Below are 25,763 nucleotides of genomic sequence, written 5' to 3'. Positions count from 1 at the left end.
TCTGAAACTCGAGGGGTAGGGCCCAGCCATCCACTATTTAAAACAAACAAACAAACAAACAAACAACAAGCCTCACAGGTTTGCTTGCTGTAGTCTGAAACACTGTGTTATAGCTACAAACGAATCAGAATTCCTTGGTGACATTTTGCTAATGACAGGAAGAAAAGTATCTACCTATATTTGTGGCTTAGGTCAACTGAAAATGTCCCTACTCATTCCCCAAGACAGCATTTATTCAAATTTCGGTAACTCTGTAACAGTTATAAAAGTCAGTTACCCTCTCCTTCAAATGTTCTCCTATATCACAATGCTGCCCTAAAGTCAGACATTTAAAATCTCAGGGCAAAAAGAAAACTTTAGAAATTAGGCTAAAACTTTGTGTAACATTTAATTTCTATAAAAGCTCAGCAAATAGTGGTGCCTGAGTGGTTCAGTGGGTTAAGCATCTGCCTGCCGCTCAGGTCATGATCCCACGGGCCTGGGATTGAGCCCAGCATTGAGCCCAGCATAGGCACCTTGCTCACTGGGGAGCATGCTTCTCTCTCTCCCTCTGCCTCTGCCTGCTGCTCCCCCTGCCTGAGCACATGCACATTCTCTCTGTGCATGCTCTGTCAAATAAATAAAATCTTTTAAAAAATGTTTTTAAGTGAAATTGGAGGAATAGAAAAAAAATAGAAAGGGAGAATTTCTGTACAAAAGTTGTACTTATATTTCAAGCCAGCCTGAAAGGGGATATAAACTAGGTAAAGCTTTTAGCTGATTCTCAATTTTTCATAGCCTATAACTTGGTTTTATAATGTGTACACCACAATGCTATACTGTTCATAAATATAAAATAAATACCTTAAAAGTAAAATGGCTTAAACAAACTAGGACGTTTTTCTTGGGGGGAGGGACGCTCAACATACTCCTTAAAATAACAGAGGATACCACAGGGTGTCTGTCATAAAAATTAGAATATGAATCACTGCTTGAAAGGAATGCAAAGAATGAAAAGAAAGCTGCCAAGTCATAGGATAAAAGTCCAAAAAGCCATTAGCCGGTCAGGAATGCTGTACCAAAGTGTACAAAACAAAATGATTAAGTTGAGGGGGAAAAAAGGCTGAAGTACTGTTGTAGGCCAATCAATGACAGAAATTAAAAGTAGCCTGTTTGCCCCAAGTACACTAAAACACAGAAAGGGTCTACCACACGATCTGAAAGTAAAGCTTCTCTTTGATGTCCTCTTTCTATGAGTTCTTGAAATCATGAACGCTAGAGGAAAAATAGACGTCTAAGTCAAAGTGTTGAGATCTCCACGTATAAACTACACTGAATTCCAGGACTTCAAAAGCAGGATAAAAATGCAAAAACGTTGATAAACAAAGTTAAAGTTCAAAAATAGACAATTATTCTATGGTACTAGACTTCAAAATAATGGTTTCCCATGGGATGAGGGTAGTGTTCATGACAATACAACACAAGACAGTTTGAGATTTTGATAATATTCTACTTCTTAGTAATGATTACCCAGGCATGTTTACATTGTGAAAATTTACTGAACTGTAAACTTATGAGAACTTTCTGTATTACGCTGTATTCAAATTTATACTTTTTTAAAAGCAGAGAGCAAATAAAGGACATTTCTCCCTCAGAAAATGAAACATTATGCAAAAACAAACATTAAAAATTTCTATTTAGTGGAGACAGTTCAGATTAAGAATTACAGATTTGGTGTGAGTACAGTTAAGATACAGAAGTATTACAAAGTTCCTTAAGGACTATCAGCAGATAATCTCACAAACACACACACCTTTCTCAGGATAAAGAAATCTTGGCACCTTCCATTTTAAGTGTCAAGCTGAAAAAAAGCATTATTTCACCTTCTTTATGAAACACAATAAATCTGCTTTCTAATGGGGAAGTATATAAGAGCTACAGGATATATTCCTTAGGCTTCTAACCTAGTTTAAAAAAAAAAAAAAAAGAAAAGAAAAGAAAAAATCTAGTAAGAAAGGTATAAATAACTGCCAGAATACAATTAGCAATTGTTTTCCTGGACCACTTCAGTGCCATTTTGCAAAATCAACTTATCCCTTACAAAGTAAGCAGAATTCTGGTAGTATTAAAAGGTATAAATTATGTTCCAATCCCTTTAAATCTCAACCCAATGCAAGGAAGAAAGAAATTCCACCCCATCAAGTTCTTCACCTGCAATTCTCTTTTATCGGATCCCCAAGCACAGGACACAGATTTTTTTCAATTATTTATTTTCAAATATTTATTGTGATTTCACACTCACAACGTTAATTTGGTTTTTCTTCCTAACAGTAATGTAATCATACCAATCTGTAAACAACAGGAAATGTTAGTCATTATTTAATAAAGTAATAGCTTTGGAGCCTCCATAGTTTTAAAATGTAAATAAGTAAAAATATTTCTCTTTTTTCAAAAATTATTTTAAGATCTTGAATAATTATTTCCTAAAGAAAAAAACCCTTCATAAACAATAAACTTTCAATATTGAAAATGCTCTCATTGACATGGACCGTCTAATGCTCACCTGGAATTTCTTATTCATTATTAAATGTCAGTACATGTGCCACACTACTGTTCTTAACAGCTGAATAAGAAAGGTATTGAGATTCTGTAACTAGAGTCCTAGGAGTGCCAATTAGCACTTTTTCATTAAGTAGAAGCATATTATGTCAAATTACATTTCACTATTTAATAAAGGAAATACCTTAACCACACATCCTAAACTGTTGATCTTAGCAGTTTATTTCTAATTCTACAAAAATCTACCAAAATAGTTTTTCTCTTTATAGCTGTGTTTATATACAATAGTTCTCTAATACTGTTTTTTTTTTAAGATTTTATTTATTTATTCAACAGAGAGAGATCACAAGTAGGCAGAGAGGCAGGCAGAGAGAGAAAGGAGGAAGCAGGCTCCCCGCCAAGCAGAGAGCCCCATGAGGGACTCGATCCCAGGACCCTGGGATCATGACCTGAGCCCAAGGCAGAGGCTTAACCCACTGAGCCACCCAGGCGCCCTCTAATACTGTACTCTTAAGTAGTTTCTTATTTTGTCCATTCAAGAAGGAGAGGGGCACCTAGCTGGCTCAGTCAATGGAACATAAGACTCTCGATCTCGGGGTTGTGAGTTCAAGCCCCACACTGGGTGTGGAGACTGCTTAAAAACTCGATCTTTAAAAAAAAAAGAGAGAGAGAAAGAAAGAAAGAAAGAAAGGAAAGAAAAAGAGAAAGAGAAAGAAATTACTTCACTTAATCCTACTAAATTCTGTGGTATGGGAAAAGAATTCTGAATTTTGGCTGACCAAGAAAAAGAATTATAAAACACTGTTTTGTAGAGAATGAGCTTTATTATCCTCAATTTGTAAAGTGCTCTTAAAAATCAATATGAAAACAAATATCACAATAAAAAGATACTAGGTCAAAAGACAGTAGATGTGCCTTAAGAATCACCTAAAAAATACTAACATTTTTTAAAGTTTGGGTAAAAATAAATAAGGTAAAAAAAATTTTTTAATGTAAAAATGAAACACAAAACAATGAGAAAATATAGGATTATTTAACAGAGTTGAGACAATTACCAATTTGGAGGAAAACATTTATATTCTCACTTCACACCAATACCAGATTAGGCAAACAGTTAAATTTATTTAAATATAATTTAGAAAAACTAAAAGAGACAGTATTAAATCAGTATTGTTTATTTATTACACTTCCAGAGGAGGAATTTCAGAAGTTCAAAAGTAGAACAAGATTAGGTCAAAAGACTTGATTACATTAATTTCAAAATTGTTTACCTAAATTCGCAAACGAAATACATCTATTAATCAAAATGTTTCACCTCAGTAGTAATCTAAGAAAAAAGTGGTATGACTTATACCCCATGAAGTTTTATAATACTTAATAAAGATATACAGAGCAACAGCCACTTCAACATGAACATAAACTGATCCTTTGGGTAAGTTAACGTGACAGATATGTTTCAAAACCCTTTAAAAATACACCTAAAAATCACTTCTGGTGCTGGCAACATTCAGGAAGATAATACTATACACAGAAAATTATATATAAATGTTCTTCACACTGCTATTCATATATGCAAAAAATCAGAACAGGGTAATGATACATCTACACACAGAATATTATACAACCATTTATAATTATGGTTATGAAGACTCCTTGTGAGAATGGAAAAATGTTACCTAATATTAGGTTATAAAGCAGATCATGGTATTAAATATTTTATTTGCAAGCATATAAAAGATGCATTTTTAAAATAATGGAAGAAGTATACCAAAATGTTAATATGGCTGTATTAATTCCTCAGATTTAAAATTCTCAAGTCAGCCATTAAAGTCACTAAAACACACAGACAACACAGTTTATACTTAAATATATCTACCATTACTCTAACAATGCAAAGAGAAAACGGTTTAAATTAACATATTAAAAAAAGGCTAGTAAGGCAATAAAGAAAATCCACTACAAAATGAAACATTTCTCACCTCAGGACACTCATCAGTGCTGAGGATGGAGACTCAGTACCAAGGTTCAAAACTATAGAACTGAATTATACGAACTTGTCATTGACTCATTCTAATTATTTGCTTTGAAAACTCCTTTATTAATAAAGGTGCTAGTCTTTAGACAACTGTTCATCACTGATATCAAACAGTAAATGTAACAGAGCCTTATATGGGCAGTAATCCCTTGAAATAATAAATAAGGAATTTAAGAAATTGATAAAAGCAATAAAATAAAGCAAAGGAAATGCCATACACAACAGCATCATTTTTATTTGATATCATCAGAGGAGTTCTGTAGGTCAATTATCAGAAAACTGAAAGCATTAACAAAGCTTTGAAAACATTTACTCATAACAATCTTTTAAAAAGATACCAATTCCTTACTTCCTCAAACACAATACACAGAATAAAAGTTTATTTATGATTAAGGTCATCGTGTGAAACACCATGTACTACACACTGCTCTGCAATATTGTGATTCCCTCAGAAGTTGATGGTAATAGGACTGTATGTCTCTATGCAATGGCCTTAAAACACTACTCTTCTATAGTTCTATTTTTTAATAGCTTTTCTTCCTTTTCCCTTGAAATAAAATGACATTTCAGCTGTCAGTGTGCCTAACTCCAATGGCCAATCCTATGGATTATTATCTGTGGGCTTAAAAATCAGATAACTAACCCTGTTGGTGCTATACAACTTCTTTACTCCATTTAGGAGTTTCTGAAGAAAGACCACAGGCTTATGGTATTTGATTAGTTATTTTGAAGGCTCAGGAATCCTGCTGTTTGAAACGGCTAAGATCACCAACACTCAAAAAATGTTGGTTTGAATTACTGAATATAACTTACTATGGAGGGGCACCTGGGTGGCTCAGTTGGTTAAGCTTCTGCCCTTTGCTCAGGTCATGATCTCAGGGTCCTGGGATCAAAGCCTGCATCGGGCTCTCTGCTCAGCAGGGAGCCTGCTTCCCCCTCTCTCTCTCTGTCCAAATAAATAAAATCTTAAAAAAAAAAAAAAGATTTTATAACTTACAATGGAGCTCCTAATAATAATAACTGAATAGTTTGATAGTCTCCTCAGGAAAAGTTACTGAACTCACTTGTCTCTGACAAGACAAAAATTACCTACCTAAATGAAAAAGAATAGCTGAAAAGAAGAAAAAAAAAAAAAGAGGTGAGAAGGACAAGTTCAAACAAATAGCAAAATCTATACTTCCACTGTGTTAGAAGTCAACACTTAGGACTTCAGGAAATATCTCACTGATCAGTATTTTTAAAGTGTAATTACAGTGGTTGTCAGAGTATTAGCCACAGAAATTTGTACTACAATGTATGCCACATCTATATTAAATACCCCTGCAAATATCAAAGTCTTCCAACAAATATCCCTTGCAGTTAAATCCAGACTGACTTTTCATATGAAATCACATTTTTTTAAAAAGCACCTGCATCATGTTTTCACTGACATTTCTGGCCAAGTAATTTCTTGTAATCTCTCTTGGACCCTGATTCAAGAGGTGAGAAAAAAATTTATATTCTTGATGTAACGAATATGTAACATAGCTATCACACCATATAGTTTACAAAATTATAGGTCTATGGGAATGAGCATTGTTTCAGACCCCAAGAAAAAAACCCAAGTGAGGACAGATCAACACTGTATTATCACTGCCATTAATTTCCTCTCATCACTGAAGCTCATCAGCTCTCACAGATCACTTTCACGACAGTTAATAATTGAGAAAAGGGAAAATATTACTTAAGTTTCACTCAAGCAAACTCAAATCATGTAAGATACATGCCTCTTCCTCCTTAGATATTCTCAGTATATTTCTACCCAGTACCTCAGATAAGTAGTAGTCTCTAAAAGACTGGTAATCCCCAAAATCCACTGCCAAGAACAGTTTATAAAACAAAGTTGTAAGAAACACGCATTATCCCAAGGATCAGATGCATACGGTAACTTTCTGAGGCCAAATTATCAAGCAAAACTTTGTAGATACCTTTGCAAAGGCCATTACAGAACTGTGACCTTTGAGTCCACTGTTATTTTCACAATTCTCTACTTCTAAAAATAACAAAATGCACTCAACAAATGTTACTTAAAAAGAGCTTTACCTAACTAAAGAATTCACAAAGTTTCAATTAAATATCAAATTCAGTTGCTGACTTTTTACAACAAGTGATAATCAATTTCTGAGATAACTGAAAACCATTTAAAAAACATTTTAAGATGAAAAAATTGCCTGAAATTACAGATTCCAAATTCTGGTCAACTCAAATTGCCCTTCAACCACAATGAACCTGCCTAGTCTTAGACCATGGCTCTGTCAACCTTCCAACATCCTCTCTTTTTTGTGCAACTTCTCCAATTCCATCTCAATATCGAGCTACATATTCCACTGTCTGCTTTTCCTCCTTCCCACATCACACCTCTCAACACTCTCACTCTCCAACTTTCCTACTTGAATGAACTATTACGAGAGAAAACCACACTGCCCAAGAAGACTGAAGTCACGTTCATGTGACTAATAAACACTGTTAGTAGGTTTGGGGAAAAAATACAAACAAAACAAAACCTCACAAAATGCTGCTTAGCAACTTCCAAATTGTACATTTGTTTGTATTAACTGGTGATATATCTACCACTCTCCTGTTGAGCTCACTAAATTTCACAGTCAGAACTATTTAACTGAGCTGATTAACTTTTAGAACTTCTGGAAAACTCTACACACACGTGGGTTATAATTTAGAAAATATATCATAAAATATAAGCATGAATATAAAGATAAACATGTAACACAAATATTAACCATAAAAATATAAAGTTCAACTGATAACATCCCTTTTTCTTTAAATTCTATTTTGTATAGATTTTATTTTGGTGCAAAGCTAACAGCATACTAAATCTCTAGGACAAAAACAATGCTATCCCTCAAGATACTTTCACAAAACCATTACCACCAAAAAATCTGTACAAAGAATTTTCTTTTTAAAAAGCAAATATGCATATTTTTGTCAACAGGCATACATCACTAAATAAAAATTTAGCTGAGTAGAAAAATTTTTTTCTGATCGCTAATGTGATAGTGTATCTTAAAACACTACTCCACTTCCTCCTCTTCCTTAAAAAAAAAAAAAGAAGAAGAAGAATACACAGTTACTGCTAAGAATGGTTAGAGCGATTTAAGACTGATTAAGGCAACTTGGCGGAGTGTAACAGGGAGCATCCTCTATATACTTCTCTAGATCAAATGTAAAGGCAAATAACACTTTCTTAGTTTAAAAAAAATGAGTGAATTACTTAGTTATCTGATTAGCTTTGTAATTAACTTCCCACTACGAATACTAAATAAATCCAAAGACTGCTCAAGAATACGAAAAAAAGATACACTGCAAATTCATTTCCGATAAGACATAGGAAGTTGGAGAAAAATTAATTTCATGTCAAACTCATTTAAAGAAAAAACAAACTCTGATACCAGTTTATTAAGAGTTTAGTTTTAACTAAAATTTTGACTTAAAACATTTCACTACTACCTAAACATGTGACCCAAAACAGCCGTCCTTGAACATCAAAGACGGCAACCTCGTAACATAGTAATCAAAGTCATATCGATAATTATGAGTTAATAGGGACGCACAAAGATTACAAGAACGATTTTATTCTGACATCAGGTATTGTCAGAGATATAAGGGCTCCTTCCAAATACTGCCAAAAAGTTATTGTAAATACAAAGTGAGTCAACGTCATGAGGAAGTTATCAATGACCAAGTAAACGGGAGTAAATGATGCCCAAAGAGAAAAAAAATAGAAGGCGCTTAGTTTTAAGCGTCAGAGAATGGTCAGTGGAGAAAGGTACAGCAGCAGAAACAAGCGACAGAATGGTTAACAGGTCTGGAATTCTTTAGAAAATGGCAACAAGGGGAAAAACTGACATGAACGTTTGAAAGTAAGACCAACGGTATCCAATGGAATCGTCACGACTGCGCGAGAATGGCTCTGGACTTCCAAGGGAGTGGGACGGGGCTGGAACTATCACTGCGCTGGGGGAAAAGGAGCGGGGGCTGAGCGTTGCAGACGCTTCTGCAGGTGGCGGAGCGCCCGCAGGGGGGTGGGGAGGAGGACCGTGTCGCCTCAATGGGGTCAATGTAGTCCCTTCAAGACTAAAGGAAGCTAACCTAGCACGTCTCCCGGCACCAAGAGGCACTCGCCCCCGGCCCCTCCCTAACAACTTGCCTTGTAGAAAGAGTTGCGGGTCCCAGGCCCCCGGAACCCAAGGCTTCGCCATCCAGGACAACTGCTCTGCCAACAAGGTCCCGCGAGAATCGAGAGATCTCGCGATACAAACCCACTAGCATCTCGCGAGTTTCCTCTAGAACCAACATGGCGGTACAGGGAAATCGGCATTTCGGAACTTGGAAAGTGCTTCATTAACGGACTGGAGAACGTGTAGAACAGGGAAATAGCAGAAAGTCTTTTCCGCCTTTTATTTCTCATCTATCCCCCCTAGTAGAGAAGAAAAGCAGTAGAAAACCCTAAAACCTCCAGTGACTATGGTTATACCACACAGACACAACATCCCTCTGCTTCAACCAGCCTCCCAGCCTGTCACGTGGAGGCACATTCTCGGCGTACCCGTCACGTGGGCCGCTACTAAGCGAGCGCGCGCTGGTCGTCCTCCCCAGAGCCCTCCCCGCCCCCCTATCGCCCGCGCACACGTGCGCGCGCACCCCCACCCCACGTGGGGGCTTCGCCGTCGCTGCCGACGCCGCCGCCGCCTCCAATCCACCCCCTCCCGGCGCTCGGCTCTAAATCCGGGTCCCAAAGCCGATGGTGCCCCGGGTTCCCTCCTCCTCCATTCTCCCTGCCCCGTGTCTGGCCCCCACCACGTGCCTCGAGCGACTGCTCACCTTTCGCGCGGAGCAGGGCGCCGCGGGCCACTCGGGGAGGCGCCGCCGCCGTGGCCGCTCTCTACCCCCGCCACGGCACTTGCTGGGGTGGCCGCCGCAGGAAGCTCGACAGCGGCGCCGCGGCGCTTCCAGGTGGGTCCCCGCCTCCCGCTCCTGCCACTTCCCGCAGCACCAGCGGCTCCTTCCGGTCCCCTCCTCTCTCGCTGGGACGGGCGGGCGGCGGCGGCTGCAGGCGCGCTCACTACACCGCCTGCTGGTAACCGCGGCCCGTGCAGCGCTGTTGGCCCGGGATCCGCGGAGGTCCGCGGCGGGCCCTCGCCCCTGCACGAGGGCTGGTCTTCTGAGGGCAGGACCCGGTTCATCCCCTGCAATAGTCTTTACTTGGCCCTTCATTGCTTTTGTAGAGGAAAGGCGTCGCTGTAGCCCCGCTGTTTGGAAGACCGCTCCATCCTGCCTTTTGTGGCCTCTTGAAAAATTTGTACACGCTAGCTCCCTTAGCGGTGTGGTCTCAACTCTATGTAGATATTATATATGCTCCTGCTTGCTTCATCTCCAGCCACACGACCCCTTAGCTCACCTCTTTGGCTTTGTGGCTGTTCCTTCCAACGCGCAGGCTCTGTCCAGTTCAAGACTTTCAGCTTGCTGTTGCCTTTGACTACAACTCTTCAGATCTCTTAACTCATTGGTGTTCAATGCGTACTTCAACTCCCTTCTCCAAGGTCAACATCTGAGGCTTCCAGACCACTGTATTCAAATGAGCACGCTTGCACCACTGCTCTCTCCTTCTTCACCTGCATATATATGTATGTATGAAGATATATATATATATATATATATATATATATATATATCTTCTAGACTTTGTCAGTCTCCTGCCACCAATAACGTGAGATCCATAAAGGCAGGGACTTTGTAACTTCTGCTCATTACTCTGTCCCCAGGCCTGTGTCAGGCACAAAGCAGTGTTTAAGAAATGCTGTCAACATTGTCATAAGGGGCTTGTGGCTGGCTCAGTGAGAAGAGCAGGCAACTCCTGATCTTGGGGTTGTGAGTTTGAGCCCCACCTTCAGTATAGAGATTACTTATATAAATAAATAAACTTTTTAAAAAATGTCAACGAGGGGCGCCTGGGTGGCTCAGTGGGTTAAAGCCGCTGCCTTCGGCTCAGGTCATGATCCCAGCGTCCTGGGATCGAGCCCCGCGTCGGGGGCTCTCTGCTCAGCAGGGAGCCTGCTTCCTCCCTTCTCTCTCTGCCTGCCTCTCTGCCTACTTGTGATCTGTCTGTCAAATAAATAAATAAAATCTTTAAAAAAAAAAAATGTCAACGAACTACATTGGGCATGCCGGAAAATTAAAGCCCAATAAACATTGATGGAGATAAGTACTTCCTTTGGGTTCATAGTTCCATTGACAGCCTCATCATTTATGAGCTGTGGAAAAGCTGAGCTAAATCTCCTTCCCTGTCTAAAATTAGAAAACTATATTTCAAAAATACAAAATCCAGGAGCCATTTTAGCTGGAGCTCTCCTGCATTTGTCAAGTACTATTTCACTGCTTTTGTTTTCTTTTTCTTTGAAACTTTTTCAGGCAAGTGGATAAGGCATCTCCTTTTTTTTTTTTCTTGTAAGTTGTTAAATGGTTGAGTTGACTTTTTGTATGTGTTTTAGTTGAGAGTTCAACTCAAAATAACATTTGCTTCCAGATAGAAGGTAACAGATTTTTTTTTTTTTTAAGATTTTACTTATTTATTTGACAGAGCAAGATCACAAGGTGGGGCGGGGAGCAGGCTCCCTGCTGAGCAGAGAGCTGGATGTGGGGCTCAATCCCAGGACCCTAATATCATGACCTGAGCCGAAGGCAGAGGCTTAACCCACTGAGCCACCCAGGCGCCCCTGTCAGGTATATTTTTATAGTAATGCATTAACAAGCTTTTACTGAATCTAATTGGTTCCAGGCCCTATTCTAGGACTAGAGTCACAAAAGTAAATAAGGTTTCCCTACCTTGCTCTGTATACTTACAGAACCAACTTCTATGTATAATAATCATAACAAACATCTCTTCTTGAGTCATATGTGGCAGGCAATATGCTATGTACTTTTTATAACTTACCCTGTTTTAATCTTCCAACAGTCCTGAGATAGATACTAATAATGTTGGGCTCCAAAAGTTACTTTCTCAGATACCCTTCAGAAATGAAGGACTTATTACCAGCAGCCAAGAGTGTTCCACAGACAGCCATGAGCTGTCAGCACCTTCTGGTGTTTTTCAGTGTCATACCTTTTCCCAAGAAGGCTACATCCAAAATGACTGATCAGTGTAGGGCCACTGATAGTATCTCTCAGGATTGTTGGAAGGGGGGCGCCTGGGTGGCTTAGTTGGCTGAACACCTGCCTTTGTCTCAGGCCATGATCCCAGGGTCCTGGGATGGATCCCCACACCTGGCTCTTGCTCAGGGGGAAGTTTGCTTCTCCCTTACCCTCTGCCTCTGGCTTCCCCTGCTTGTGTGTGTGTGTGTGCATGCACACACTCTCTCTCTCTCTTTCTCTCCATCAAATAAATAAATAAGATCTTTAATAAAAATCTTCCTTGTTGGAAGGACTAGCCGTCTCACCTCAACATGGACAGTTCTGATGGATCATCCTATCTGCAGAACAATTTGCATCAGTTGATGCATCCCATCAAGACTGCATCGCAGCTTGACTTCTTCCTCTGCCCACTTCTTCCCTAACCTCACAAATGATCCTATGAGCATTTCCTAATTAATCTGTATACCAATCGTGTAAGTGTCTGGTTCCTGGAACACCCAATCTGTGACTCTCTTCACATTTTCTGATGAGAAAATGGGCTTAGAGAGGTCATATAATTTGCCCAAATTTGAACTTCAGAGATAAAAATATTGTGTAGAGATATAAATATTGTGGGAACAAGAGGAAGTTTGGGAAAGGTTTTTTACAGGGGTTGGCATTCAAGTTATAGCATGAGTTTGCAAAGCCGAGAAGAAATACTTTTGTCAGCTGAGGGAACGCATGAATGAGTGTACAAGAATGTGAGAGGGGAACGGTAAGTAGCCCCACATGGCTGGGTTCTAGGGTCTTTGGAACAAGCACTACAGAGGTAAGGGGCCTCTAAGAGGTAAGACCAGTTCATTGATGGTAAAGAAGATAGTAGGAAGAAGGGGCCCCTAGGTGGCTCAGTGGGTTAAAGCCTCTGCCTTTGGCTTAGGTCATGATCCCAGGGTCCTGGGATCAACCCCATGCCTGGGATCTAGCCCCACAGGCTCTCTGCTCAACAGGAAGCCTGCTTCTCCCTCCCCACTCCCCCTGCTTGTGTTCCCTCTCTCACTGTGTCTCTCTCTGTGAAATAAATAAAAAAAGAAAAGAAAACCATTGATGTAGTTCATTCTTTCTTTTACTGTTTCTTTTAATAAACATGCTAGGAACTATACAATGGCTAGAGATATAGTACTAAACAAAGCAAGCAGACCCTAGTCTTACAAATCCTATAGTCTAGGGAGGGAGGTTGACATTCAAGAAATAATCACAGAAATACCGTACGTAAGTTCAAACTGATAAACACCATGAATAAAAAGTATAGGTCACTATGAGAATATGTCCATAATACTCCAAAGTACATGTTGTAAGGTCTTTAGAAAGAAGAAAAAGGGAGGACTTCCTGACGAAGTAACATTTAGGCTGAATGAGATCTAAAGTATGAATGTGCTTTTAGGAGTTAGTCAGAGGGTGGGGAAAATGTTACACAGAGAGAGATTTGATGCAAAGGTCCCTGTGAGGATGGAACTTACAACTACTTACTTGTTTACTACTAATACCACTACCACCACCAGAAATAAGCTATTTTTTCTATGGATATATATAAAATATGGTATGAAATAATGTGTTCTAATTGCTTTTGTTAGATCATATTTTCCATGTCATATTGTTCAGAAACCCCAAGAAATGGTTCTGTAATTTATTTAGCTATTTTTTTCTTTGGAAGTATCCAGGCTCTTCTACTTTCATGCTATTATAAATGACTGGTTTGATAAATGCCCTTATATTTGGGGGCTAAATCTCCAAGATTTTGGTAGCTTATTGAATGTGTTGGTATGTTAAAAGAGTCTAGGATTCCTGGTTTGTGTGACTGGAGAGATGGAGGTGTCACCGAGGACCACAGGAAATACTAAAGTAGGAACAGGTTTAGGGGAGGAAATGATGTGTGTCATTAGGGTATGGCGAATTTGAAGTAGCTCATACATGCAAATGAAGCTGCCCAGGAATCAATAAATATATATGTGTCTGGGATGCAAGCCACAGGTCAGAACTAAAAGTACAGATTTGTGAGTCTTCAGCATAAAAACCGTAACTGGGGGCACCTGGGTGGCTCAGTGGGTTAAAGCCTCTGCGTTCAGCTCGGGTCCTAGAATCGAGCCCCACATCGGGCTCTCTGCTCAGCGGGGAGCCTGCTTCCCTCTCTCTCTCTGCCTGCCTCTCTGCCTACTTGTGATCTCTGTCTGTCAAATAAATAAAATCTTTAAAAAAATAAAAAATAAAATAAAAATAAAAACAGTAACTGGAACCTGGGTTTAGATTAGGGTATCCAGGGAAAGTACGAAAAAGTGAGAGGAATTAAAAATGTAGAACAAAACCTAGGAAAACTCAAACATGTGGAGGCAAGGAAAAAAAGAGACAACTATATAGAGGAAAAACAAGACACCAGAACCATTAAAGAAAAACTGGATACAGGGGCACCTGGGTGGTTCAGTGGGTTGAAGCCTCTGCCTTGACTCAGGTCATGATCCCAGCGTCCTGGGATCCAGCCCCACATCGGGCTCTCTGCTCAGCGGGGAGCCTGTTTCCTCCTGTCTTTCTGCCTGCCTCTCTGCCTACTTGTGATCTCTGTGTGTCAAAGAAAGAAAAACTGGATACAATCGTACCCCCAAAACCAGGGAGGAGGTAATTTGAAAGAGAGTCATCAACATTAAGTTATCAGAGAAATTTACCAGCTGCCTGTTTCGTGCCACACACTGTGGTAAGCAGTAGGAGTGAACAAGACAAATCCTTTTGGCGCTTATTGTCTAGTGGGGAAGATGTATACCACCCAAAAGACCAAGATATTTGGCATATTTTTAAAAATTATACCTTGCCTAGGGTGCTTTGGTGAAAAAAAATTACACCTTGCCTATTTCTAAAAACATGTGTCTTACCAAAAAATTAATAGGCAAAATTGAATTTAAAATAATTAAAATGGGAAAATTTGGGCAACAAGAAAACAGGAGAATAATGCACTGAAATACATATTCTAGGGTCTGAACACTTGCTTTAATTCTGGCAGATGTTGTAATAAGGAAAAACAAGATCAGTTATGATAGTCTCAGTATTCATAGGATAATAACCAGTTGTTCAGAGGAGTACCAATCCCAATACTATGACCAAAGATAAATCTGTCCCACAGTTTCTCAAAACAAGACTATGTCATATAGTAAACTATCTTCAACAGCATCTTTATAGTAAATCCAACAACTAATTTTGTGGGGCTCTTTATTACGACATCTTTCCACCTAGGCTGAAGGCAATTTTTTAAGCTTGGAAGAGATAAATAGCATTACTCAGTAAGAAATTCTTATGGCCTAATTTAACACAAGGAAAGATTTGAAAATATTTAAAAGGATGATGAATGAACTATAACATTCTTCAAATGAGCCTCCATTTGTCCTCCATAGATGATACCATCCATAGATACCAATCTCTGGCATCTCAACTGACTCCAGGAGCCCCGAGTTAGTACTGGTTTCAACATTTATTCCATCACAGATCCTGAACCACTTTCTGTTTCTACACTTCATTTACAGGGGGAAGATTTTGAAAAAGTCCCTCCAAAGGAATCCTAGAATGAGAAATTCACCATTTTGCAACCTGTAAGGAAAACACTGATTCAGGCAGTACTCATCAGCAGATAGAACTATTAGTGGAAAAGTTGATCAGTAACTTTACAATGGAAGAAGTGAGTTCTCACCATCTGAACCCAGATCAGTCCTTGTATCATTAAAAGTGGAACAACCAAATATTGTGTGTACCCCTCCTGCTTTCCCTTACTTTACCAGGCTGACCAAATGTGTTAGACGGTTGTACCGGTGTCTCCCAATGAACTGCCTTTTGGTATTCAAGCTCTCACATAGTTCCCTCCCAACAGAAGATAGCAGAAATGACACTATGTCAGTTCTAGTCCTAACCTTTTAGAAGCATGCAGCATTTTCTTTCACCTTTTTGGAATCCACTGCCATTCAGTGATTAAGGAAGATCAGGCCAGCCTAGAGAAAAACCACATGCAGAGGTCCTGGATGATAAGATCCTATAGAGAGGCCTTGATGGAGGTGAATGTTGTGGCTCAGCCAACAGTCAGCACCAAGTCCCCAGTTACATTAGGAGCCTTTTTGAACCTTCCCACACAGCATATCTGCTAGCCCGATGCAGCTTCATGAGTGTCTCCAGACAACCCACAGAATCATGAAAAATAATAAATCCGTACTTTAAGCAAGTTCTGAGGGTTTTGTTATGCTACAAAACATAGCCTTCAACCTCAGCAGCATCAGGACTGCTGTTAGAGAACTACACCTGCTATTATATTCATGAACAGTCTCACCCTTCAGTGTCCACAGGTCCTGTGGCAGAAGTTCACATGGCTGAGAAAGCAAACTGACCTTAAACCCAAAGGGCTTATCTGATAAATCAACACCTGAATAGTTGCTATCCTAATTATGCCTTCATAATTTTGCCAAATGTACAAACTGCAAGGGTGAGTTACTGAAGTCATTATCTACTTAGCAATTAAAGCCATGTTGGGGGATGGACTGGGACCCTGGACTTTCTGCCATGGGTGACATGTAAAAAGCACTGTAGGACTATGTTATCTGTCAGGTCATATTATCTGCCCCCAAAACTGAGGACAGAGATACATTTACTATGTACTTTGTAACCTTTAAAGCATTTCCTTTCACAACAACCTAAGAAAGCAGATAAACTCACTTTGCACATGGGGAAACCAAGGTCAGGGACCTTGTCAAGGTTATACATATAGCTAGTAAGTGGCAGTCAGTATTCAAATATGAGCAACTTAATTACAGCTTGATTGCATTAAGACCTTTAATTGTGGGGCGCCTGGGTGGCTCAGTGGGTTAAACCTCTGCCTTCAGCTCCGGTCATGATCCCAGGGTTCTGGGATCAAGCCCCGCATCGCATCGGGCTCTCTGCTCAGCAGGGAGCCTGCTTCCCCCACCCCACCTGCCTCTCTGCCTACTTGTGATCTCACTGTGTCAAATAAATAAAATCTTTTAAAAAGAGCTTTAATTGTTCATATCTCTGTGTATCCACACCTTTTGCCATGTGACTTTGCAATTCCTCTCATTAAAGTAGATTTTATTGCCACCTCCCTGATTTCTGGGTTTCACCACTTAACTTGGTTTGGCCAATGAGATATTGATAGATAGGACACATAAAGAGGCTTGAAACAACTTGCTCCTCTGCCATGACCAAGCAAACAGGCCTGAGTTAGCCTGGCGAAGAACACAATAAACAGCCCAACACAAATGAGTGAGCTCAGCCAGGTCACAAGACCTGCCTAGCTAACTCCCAACTGACTGCAAATACATGAGTGAGCCCAGCTGAGATCAGTCAAAGTCTGATTAGCTGAACTCCGCAGACTTGTAAAACAACTAAATGGTCTTGAATACCACTAAGTTTTTGCGGTTGTTACATAGCATTAGGACAGCAAAAGTAACCAATACAGGGGTGCCTGGGTGGCTCAGTCGGTTAAATGTCTGCCTTCAGCTCGGGCCATGATCACAGGGTCCTGGGATTGAGCCTGGCATCAGGCTCCCTGCCTGCTTCTCCCCTCCCTGTGCACTCTCCCTGCTTGTGCTCTCTCGCTCAGTTTCTTCTCTCAAGTAAATAAAATCTGTAAAAAAGTTGTTGAGAGGTGCCTGGCTGGCTCAGTCAGTGGAACATGCAACTGTTGGTCTCAGGGTTGTGAGTTCGAGCCCCATACTGTCTAAAGATTACTTAATTAAAAAAATAAACTGATGGGGCACCTGGGTGGCTCAGTGGATTAAAGCCTCTGCCTTCGGCTCAGGTCATGATCCCAGGGTCCTGGGATCAAGTCCCGCATCGGGCTCTCTGCTGAGCAGGGAGCCTGCTTCCCTGCCTCTCTGCCTACTTGTGATCTCTGTCAAATAAATAAATAAAATCTTTAAAAATTAAAAAAATAAAGTGATTAACTGAAAACAAGGGAGTGAATGAGTTCTCAGGGAGATGAGCAGAGAAAAAAAAAAAAAAACAGATAAAATGCAGCACCACACAAGTTTGGAGAGGGAAGTTTCTGGTACAGAAGTTACTAAGAAACAGTAATTATCTTTTCTAATTAGAAATTTACTTGTGGGACACCTGGGTTGCTCAGTCAGTTAAGCCTCAGTTGTCATTCCGCTCAGGTCATGATCCCAGGGTCCTGGGACCGAGTCCCACATCGGGCTCCTTGTCCAGCAGGGAGCCTGCTTCTCTCTGCCTCTGTCTGCCACTCTGCCTGCTTGTGCTCTCTCTATGACAAATAAATAAAATCTTAAAAAAACAAAAACAAAAACAAAAAGAAATTTACTTGTGACTTCTGAGAGAAGCATAGGTTTTGGAATCAGACACATCTGGTTTTGAATTCTGATGCTTAGTTGTGTGTGCTTGGGCATATTAATCTGCAAATATGTTTAGCCTAGTGCCTCACATTTGCTAAGCTCAGCATTAGTAGTGATTAGTTGTAGTTGTGTTATTACTAAAATAGTGTCAAATAACCTGTTTTTTTTTCCTCCCTAAAGAAACAGTTTCTTACCTAATCCCTCACCTGCAATCCTCCAAAATGGTAACAAGTATATTCAAACTTCTCACCTTGGAGAGTTAGTGGCGTACCTTCAGAATACAGGAAAATTGCCTCTTTATGATACAATTAACCACATATAAGATTCCAAAGTTTGTATGAAAATAGTAATGCTACTAACAAATGTGACTAATCCTATAACCCATTTCAAAAGAATTCATTGGGAGATACTATATCATGGTGAATAACAGCAATGGTATGAAGTTACATTGACTCTGGTTGGAGTCCTCTATCTGCCATTTCTTTGCTGTCTGATTTGAGGCAAGTCACTTGACCTAAGTCATAAGGTTGAAATAAGGATGAAATATAAGTAAAGTACTTTAGTAGGTTGACTAAGACTCATAAATATCCAATAAATGGCAAGCAGTATTAAAAACAAACCTTTTTTTGATTATCTCCTAATGCCAAAATTATAATAAACGCTGGTGATCAGAGATAGATCGATAACATTGTTGAATTCATGAAGAGGATCGCACTATAATTATGAGGCAGAAGAAAACTTAAAACTGGATAAAAACTGAAATACATCTTAATGACTGTATTAAGCTCATCATTTCATTAAACATCAGAACTTTAAATACTATACCAAATGACTTGTTTTGCATACCTGATTAAGAAATAACAGGAAGATATTATAATACTAACAAATTTTATACTTTTACTCTTAATATCCATCAAATAAATTCAACATCCAAGTTATACATTTTAAAATAATTTTTATTGAACTAATTTTAACAACACTGTTTCAGCTGGTGGCAGGTGCCCCACACCAAAACAAACCCATCATGAATACTATTCACATCCTCAAAGTAATCCAGTTTGTTTTTGTACTTGGAATATAGTTAAACTTTTGACATCACATAATCAAGCAAATAGCGGTGCATACTATATTATTCAAAAAGACTTTATGCATTTCATTAAAAAAATCATTTTGCAAGTAGCTTTAGCTTTATCAACAATCTCATCAACACATTCCATACTTCATGCTCTCAAAATAAAAAGTGCCCTAAAACTAACTCTAAATTTTTTACTGATATTAATGAATACTATCCAGGGTTATAGGAATTAGAGTTTAACATTTTACAGTATAAGAGGCAATAAGTTACGGACATCTGCTGACACAAATTCCACTCAAACTAATTACATCCTTGATACATTCAAAAAGACATATTGTAAATATTAATATGCTAGTTTATATGCTGCAGTGCAAAAGAAGTGACACCCTAACGTTTCCTGAGCTTTAGGAAATTAACATTTTTTCTGACTACAACTCTCAATTTAAAATAGGCTCTTTATTATATGAAGCCATGTCAAAACTATACAATTAAATTAGGGTTTTGGAGAACTGAAGATTGGTCAGAGTTATGGTGTTTTAAGGTAATGAAAAAATTTCCAAAGCAAAAGTATTTACAAAACTACAAAGGATAGTATGGATTTGCATGTAGTATAAAGATCAAAGATAAGCTACTGATTACCAAATGATCATAAATATCCTTTTCCTTTCAAAAATATTACACTGAAAGACTTAATGGTAAGTTATCTAGCATTAAATATACCAACCTGTAGTATATCACATATTTTAACACATTCTTCCATAATGCCCAGTAAGAAGGAATAAAATATTAAAAATCAAGAAAATAAACATGCTTTTAGGAATGTTTTTGCAGGTGTATGTGAGAGGAAATGAAAATGATTTCTCATTAAAACTCCCTATACCCTCAAAATTACAAAGACCGAGTTTCTACTTCAATTTTTTCTTCTGCTTGTAGTATATCAGGATCAATGTGAACAACTGGAGGTCGCAGGATAACTTCAGGCCCTCCACCATATATAGACTGTAGAAAATTCCATGTTTCTTCAGAAATCTGACCAGAATCTGCTCCTAGAATTAAGTGCAAATAGAATAATATTTACAAACCTACATATTCATATTGCAAAACCTTCAAAATGTAACCCCCCCCAGCATGAATCCTCCAGGGATAACTGAGAATTTATGGAACACCAGACCACCAGCCCATATTATTATAAGCTACAACATTATGGTTTGTCTTAGTACTTTCTCCTAGCTCCTATCAAAAGCCTTAAATCTTTCCTCAGATAACAAACACCGGCAGCTTTCCCACTTATCTACCCTACTTCATGTATGAATTGTATCACTGAGCTGGGTAAAAAGTAGCACAGATGGCTAGTAATGTTTTATTCTTAACTGTGACAAATGGCTTAAGTATTATTCAACTTACCTTGCCTGAGCATCACATTGCCACATTTAGTGACTGCAATTTTAGTGTTATCAATGGGACCTGGAGGATCTAAGTCAAAAGGAAAAACAAAGGATCAAAATGTGTACTTTTCAAAGAAATGTACCAAAGAACTATGTATTTCTGTGCCAGAAATAATTGAGGGACATAACTATATAATCAAATTGATTATTTTGTAGTCATATTATTATAGTTAATTTTTTTAAAAATATTTTATTTATTTGACAGAGAGAGAGATCACAAGTAGGCAGAGAGGCAGACAGAGAGAGGGAGGAAGCAGGCTCCCTGCTGAGCAGAGAGCCTGATTCAGGGCTCAATCCCAGGATGCTGGGATCACAACCTGAGCTGAAGACACAGGCTTTAACCCACTGAGCCACCCAGATGCACCATTATAGTTAATTTTTAATTATCTTTTTTTTTAAGATTTTATTTATTTATTTGACAGACAGAGATCACAGGTAGGCAGAGAGGCAGGCAGAGAGAGGAAGGGAAGCCGTCTCCCTGCTGAGCAGAGAGCCCAATGCGGGGCTTGATCCCAGGACCCTGGGATCATGACCTGAGCCAAAGGCAGAGGCTTTAATCCACTGAGCCACCCAGGCGCCCCTATTATAGTTAATTTTTAACTATCTTCTGAACCTCTTCCTTTCTGGGTCTCAGTTCCCCTCCAAAATAGAACCAAGAAAGAAATGGAGAGAGACTTTTACACCACCATCTAAAATCTCACTCTTCAACTATCCATTTGAGGACCACAGGTTAAAATGCACTTTTAATATTATAAAAGAACAATTCTTTTGTAATTTAAAAAGAAATTATGTAATCTTGAGTTATTTCAGATGATCATTACTTAAACTAAAAACAGTAAAAGCACTATAAAATGAAATATTAAAATATATCCTTTTTTAAGAAAAAAAAACCTGTTTTCCCCTTGAATACAAAAGTACAGTGCATGTTCATTATCAAAAAGTGTAAAACAAAACAAAACAAAAAGGCACAAGGAAGAAAAAAATATCGTGATCCTATTACAGAAAGATAAGCGGTTTTAATATCTTTGTGGTCTTTTTGCCCTTGCAAATGTTTGCCAATTTTTTTTAAATATAAAAGGTTCAAACTATGAATATAGTATTGCAACCGTTTTCATTTATCAAGAACATCTTTTTAATTATTACACACTGTCACAAAAATTATTTTTAAAGTCGACATAGTATGTCACATTATGACTATGCCATAGTATGTCATAGTATGTATACGGTTAAAGCACTATGTAACCAATCCTATTGTTGGGTGGATTTTTTTTTAACTTTTCAATATTAAGATAGTAGATTAATTTTGCTCAGTTCCTTTATTCCTTCTATGAATATGGTGTAAGTCATGAAACAGGTTTAGAACAACCAACCAGAATATAAGCTAGAATGTTAGATCCCCGAAGGCCGGGATCTTTTTCTGTCTTGTTCATGGTGTAATCCCAAGTGCACAGAGATATTCAAAAACAAAAAATCAGCAAATAATTTCATTTTTCAGTTAACTACTTACCTCCATCTTTACCCTTCACAAAACTTTCCCATTCTCTAAACCACTGCATACTGATGCAATAAAAAGTAGCTGGAGAGTCCTCCTCTTGGAATGCTCTGTTGAGCTATAGGAAGAAAAAAAAAATCAGTGACCTAGTATCTAGAACTTGCTTTATAGCAGAACAATACAACCAATCAACTTAAGCATCTGATAAGGCCAATTCCTCATAAAGAATGTGATGTACATTGATGCTAAGTTATCTTAGTACCACAGTAACACCTATTAATAAACAAGTATGTCTAGGTTATGTCTCAAAATTTACAAGTACACACAAAAGAAGAAGAAGACACTGGCTAGGTCAAAATAGTCAAGGCAAGTCTTCAAAACAATAAATACTCCACGATTTATTAAAAATCAAATGTATAAATCTTATTTAAATATATTATATCCACTGTCTACCCTTTACTTCTGTTCCTTAAGATATTGGTGGACATGTTGCTATTACAAACACAATGCTGCAATGAATAATCTTGTACATGCCATTGCACAAACAATACACATACATGTATAAGACAAATTCTCAAAAGTGGTGGAACTAAGGTCCCTGAAGATGTTTACTTTTTCTTCTAAGGGCTAAAGAAATGGATATGTGACTCAACTAGGCAAAACTCTACCAGCAATGGAAATCTTCAGCAGTGATCTAATGGGGAGATATACTCCAATGTCAATTTTGTTAGCTACATACCCAGGGCTAGCTTGGTTCCTGAGATTCTGGAGAACTGGCTATTCAATTTTTCTTTTTTTTTATTTTATTTATTTGTCAGATCAACTTTTCCTTTCAATAAATTTCTTTTTTGCTTAAGTCAGCCAATGTGGCTTCTACTGCTTTCAATTAAAGAGTCCAACTGACAGAATAATTGATATAGAAAGGTGGAAGCAAAAGAGCCTAAAGAAAATGAAGGGTATCTGAAATTTATCCAACTGTACTTGTATGAAAAGACAGGGACGCCTGGGTGGCTCAGTTGGTTGGGCCGCTGCCTTCGGCTAGGGTCATGATCCCAGAGTCCTGGGATTGAGTCCCACATCAGGCTCCTTGCTCGGCGGGGAGCCTGCTTCTCCCTCTGCCTCTGCCTGCCTCTCTGCCTGCTTGTGTGTACTCTCTCTCTCTCTCTCTGTGGCAAATAAATAATAAAGTCTTAAAAAAAAAAAAAAGAAAAGACAATGAGACATCTAAAATATTTCATTATGGGTAACTAAATGCCTATGGTACATACTATCTGAAGAAGAAGACAGCCAAATCCAAATAATGTTGCTCCTATAACCAAATCTAATAAAGCCTTGCCATTGTCCCCAAAGATCCTTATGGTAGGTACCTCCATGGTCTGGCTCCATGATTTGACTTCATCTTCTAATACTTTTTCCCTCATCTATTCACTCATGGTCACACAAACCTCTTTGTTATTCCCGGAACCAAGCAGTTACTTTCCTGCCTCTTAAAGCTTTTGCATGACTACCCACTTCTTTTCACACATATCTAAATACCTCCCTCACCTCCTTCAAGTCTTTACTTAAATGTCACCTTTTCACTAAGGCTTATCCTGGTCACCCTATTTAAAAATGCACCTGACACCTCCCTTCATCACTGTACTCTTCATCCCTCTTGCTCAATTTTTTTTCCTTTTCCAAAGAACTCATTACCTTTTAATATGTCATGTATTATTTATGTACTAAACATTTAAGTTATTTGAGGGCAAGGATCTTTCTGGTATATAAGGTAGTTGCTTCCACAGAACAATGAAAGGCAATGAACAATGTTGTAGCTGTCTGATGGTTAACACAGATCAAAGCATGTCTGTTTCAAGGTATAGAATTAGGCACAACTTATCCTTAGAGAACTCAGATTTTTGAAATGTAGTGTCAGACTGATTCTACCAGATAAAACCACTTAATTCATAGCATTACCAGGTCTAGGCATTTTTAGGACTTAGTCTTTGCAATTAGGGTATTTCTTATGTGTCTAGGTGGGACTTTTTAGATATTTAGTTAACTACAATCACCTCATTAAAGATATATAGTTTTTCTCTAGTTCTGGGAAATTTCTCTAAACAGTTGCCCTAATTTGTGCCCCTCCACCACCATTCTCTTCTAAAAAACACTGGATTCTGTTTACCCACTATTCAAACTTTTTATTTCCATCTGTTATCTTCGCGCTTCATTTTAGGAGAAACCTTGAAAGATTGTTCAGAACACTAATTCGCTTTCATCAGTTTTTGTACATGGGTGACAAAACTTTACGGGGTTGGTACTATCCTCTATGCTGTGGTCCAAGCGCCAAACCAGTAACCAATATATGGTGTTGTTTTTCCCATAACCAGAATACACGAAGCTAGGTACCAGATAAATAAAGTAGAAGGATGTATCCATTAGCACCTAGTAACATATTCACAAAAGCTTTGCTTCTCATCTCCACAACTATGGCCTCTACTAGTTTGGAGGTATTCGATTCCAAAAGGAAACAACATTGGTTTTACTGGATTGAAAGTCAAAATAGTCCTCTGGTTATGTATGGTTCCTTATGTCACTGAACCAAAAGTCCAAGTGGGTTACTGTATTGGCTATAAAAAGGATGAAATAAAATGATCACTACACAACAGGAGCAAGGAGGATTATAACTGAAAACCAGATTAAACCCACTATATTAGCTTCAGAGGGCTGCTATAACAAATTACCACAAACTTGGTGCCTGAAAACAGTTATTTCATCTCCCAAAGTTCTGGAGAACAGAAGCCCAAAGTCAAGACATAGGCAGGAACATACTTTAGGGGACATAATTAGGGGAATTTCTGTTCCTTGCCTCCTCAAGCTTCTGCTTTGCAGCTATATATTCTAATTTCTGCCTCGGGTCCTCATGGCTTTTACCTTTTCTGTATATTTTTTCTGTATGTCTCTTTGTAAGGACATTTATCACTGAATTTAGGCCCATGAAGATAATCCAGGATGACCCCATCTCAAGATCCTTAAATTAATTACATATGCAAAGAGTGAGTGACCAAGTGAGGTCACATTCACAGTTAAGGTCAATTCACAGAGATTAGGACATGGAGATACCTTTTTTGGGGACCACCATTCAACCCACCACAACCACCATTCAGTATTTCCATACTGAGAGGTTACAAGTCAAGAGACAACTAGAGAATTCTAAACCAGGCAAGATTACAAAGACCTCAGATTCTTCTGAAATGATGGTCTGGGTTACTTTACCAGGTAAACACGACCACAACCAAATGAAGTGCTGGTTAAGAAAACGGAGTATGGAATGGGTAAGTGATCAACTGTAGATATACATTTCTTCTTTACTGCACACACACACACACACATCTGTGAACATTTACCAAATTCGTAAAAAATTACCATTTACTTTTCTTTTCTTTCATTCCTCTACTATTTTTTAAGATTTTTTTTTTTTTTTTAGGATTTTACTTATTTGAGAGATAGAAAACATGATTGAGCATGAGCAGGGGGGCAGGGGCAAGGAAGAAGCAGGCTCCCCGCTAAGCAGGAAGCCCAAGGAGGTGGGGTTCAATCCCAGGACCCTGAGATCATGACCTGAGCCAAAGGCAGATGCTTAAGT

At 38.7% G+C, this 25,763-nt stretch overlaps 2 protein-coding genes across 7 annotated transcripts in view; both read right to left on the bottom strand.

Annotated features, from left to right (window-relative positions):
• Positions 1–9,634, bottom strand: part of ZZZ3 (zinc finger ZZ-type containing 3) — a 119,593-nt gene extending 109,959 nt beyond the window's left edge. For 3 of the 5 annotated variants that reach the window (XM_080801031.1, XM_080801033.1, XM_080801032.1), the window contains exon 1: positions 9,452–9,621. The gene's annotated coding sequence lies outside the window, so the exon portion shown is untranslated. Of the gene's footprint in view, positions 1–8,777; positions 8,869–9,451 lie in introns of those variants that run through there. The other 2 variants (XM_080801030.1, XM_080801034.1) reach the window with 2 other exon arrangements.
• A 9,430-nt stretch (positions 9,635–19,064) lies between these two features.
• Positions 19,065–25,763, bottom strand: part of USP33 (ubiquitin specific peptidase 33) — a 57,150-nt gene continuing 50,451 nt past the window's right edge. The window contains exons 22-24 of one of the 2 annotated variants that reach the window (XM_080802519.1): positions 22,154–22,256; positions 20,606–20,674; positions 19,065–20,247 (exon numbers count right to left, since the gene is read on the bottom strand). In XM_080802519.1, the coding sequence (XP_080658645.1) occupies positions 20,090–20,247; positions 20,606–20,674; positions 22,154–22,256 (330 nt within the window). In that variant the 3' untranslated portion in view covers positions 19,065–20,089. The remainder of the gene's footprint in view (positions 20,248–20,605; positions 20,675–22,153; positions 22,257–25,763) is intronic. The other variant, XM_080802520.1, reaches the window with a different exon arrangement.

Source organism: Martes martes (assembly GCF_963455335.1).
Source record: "Martes martes genome assembly, chromosome: 4".
Taxonomy (NCBI): Eukaryota; Metazoa; Chordata; class Mammalia; order Carnivora; family Mustelidae; genus Martes; species Martes martes.
The sequence above is the reverse complement of the archived record's forward strand: the minus strand, read 5'-3'. Positions and strand labels throughout refer to the sequence as shown.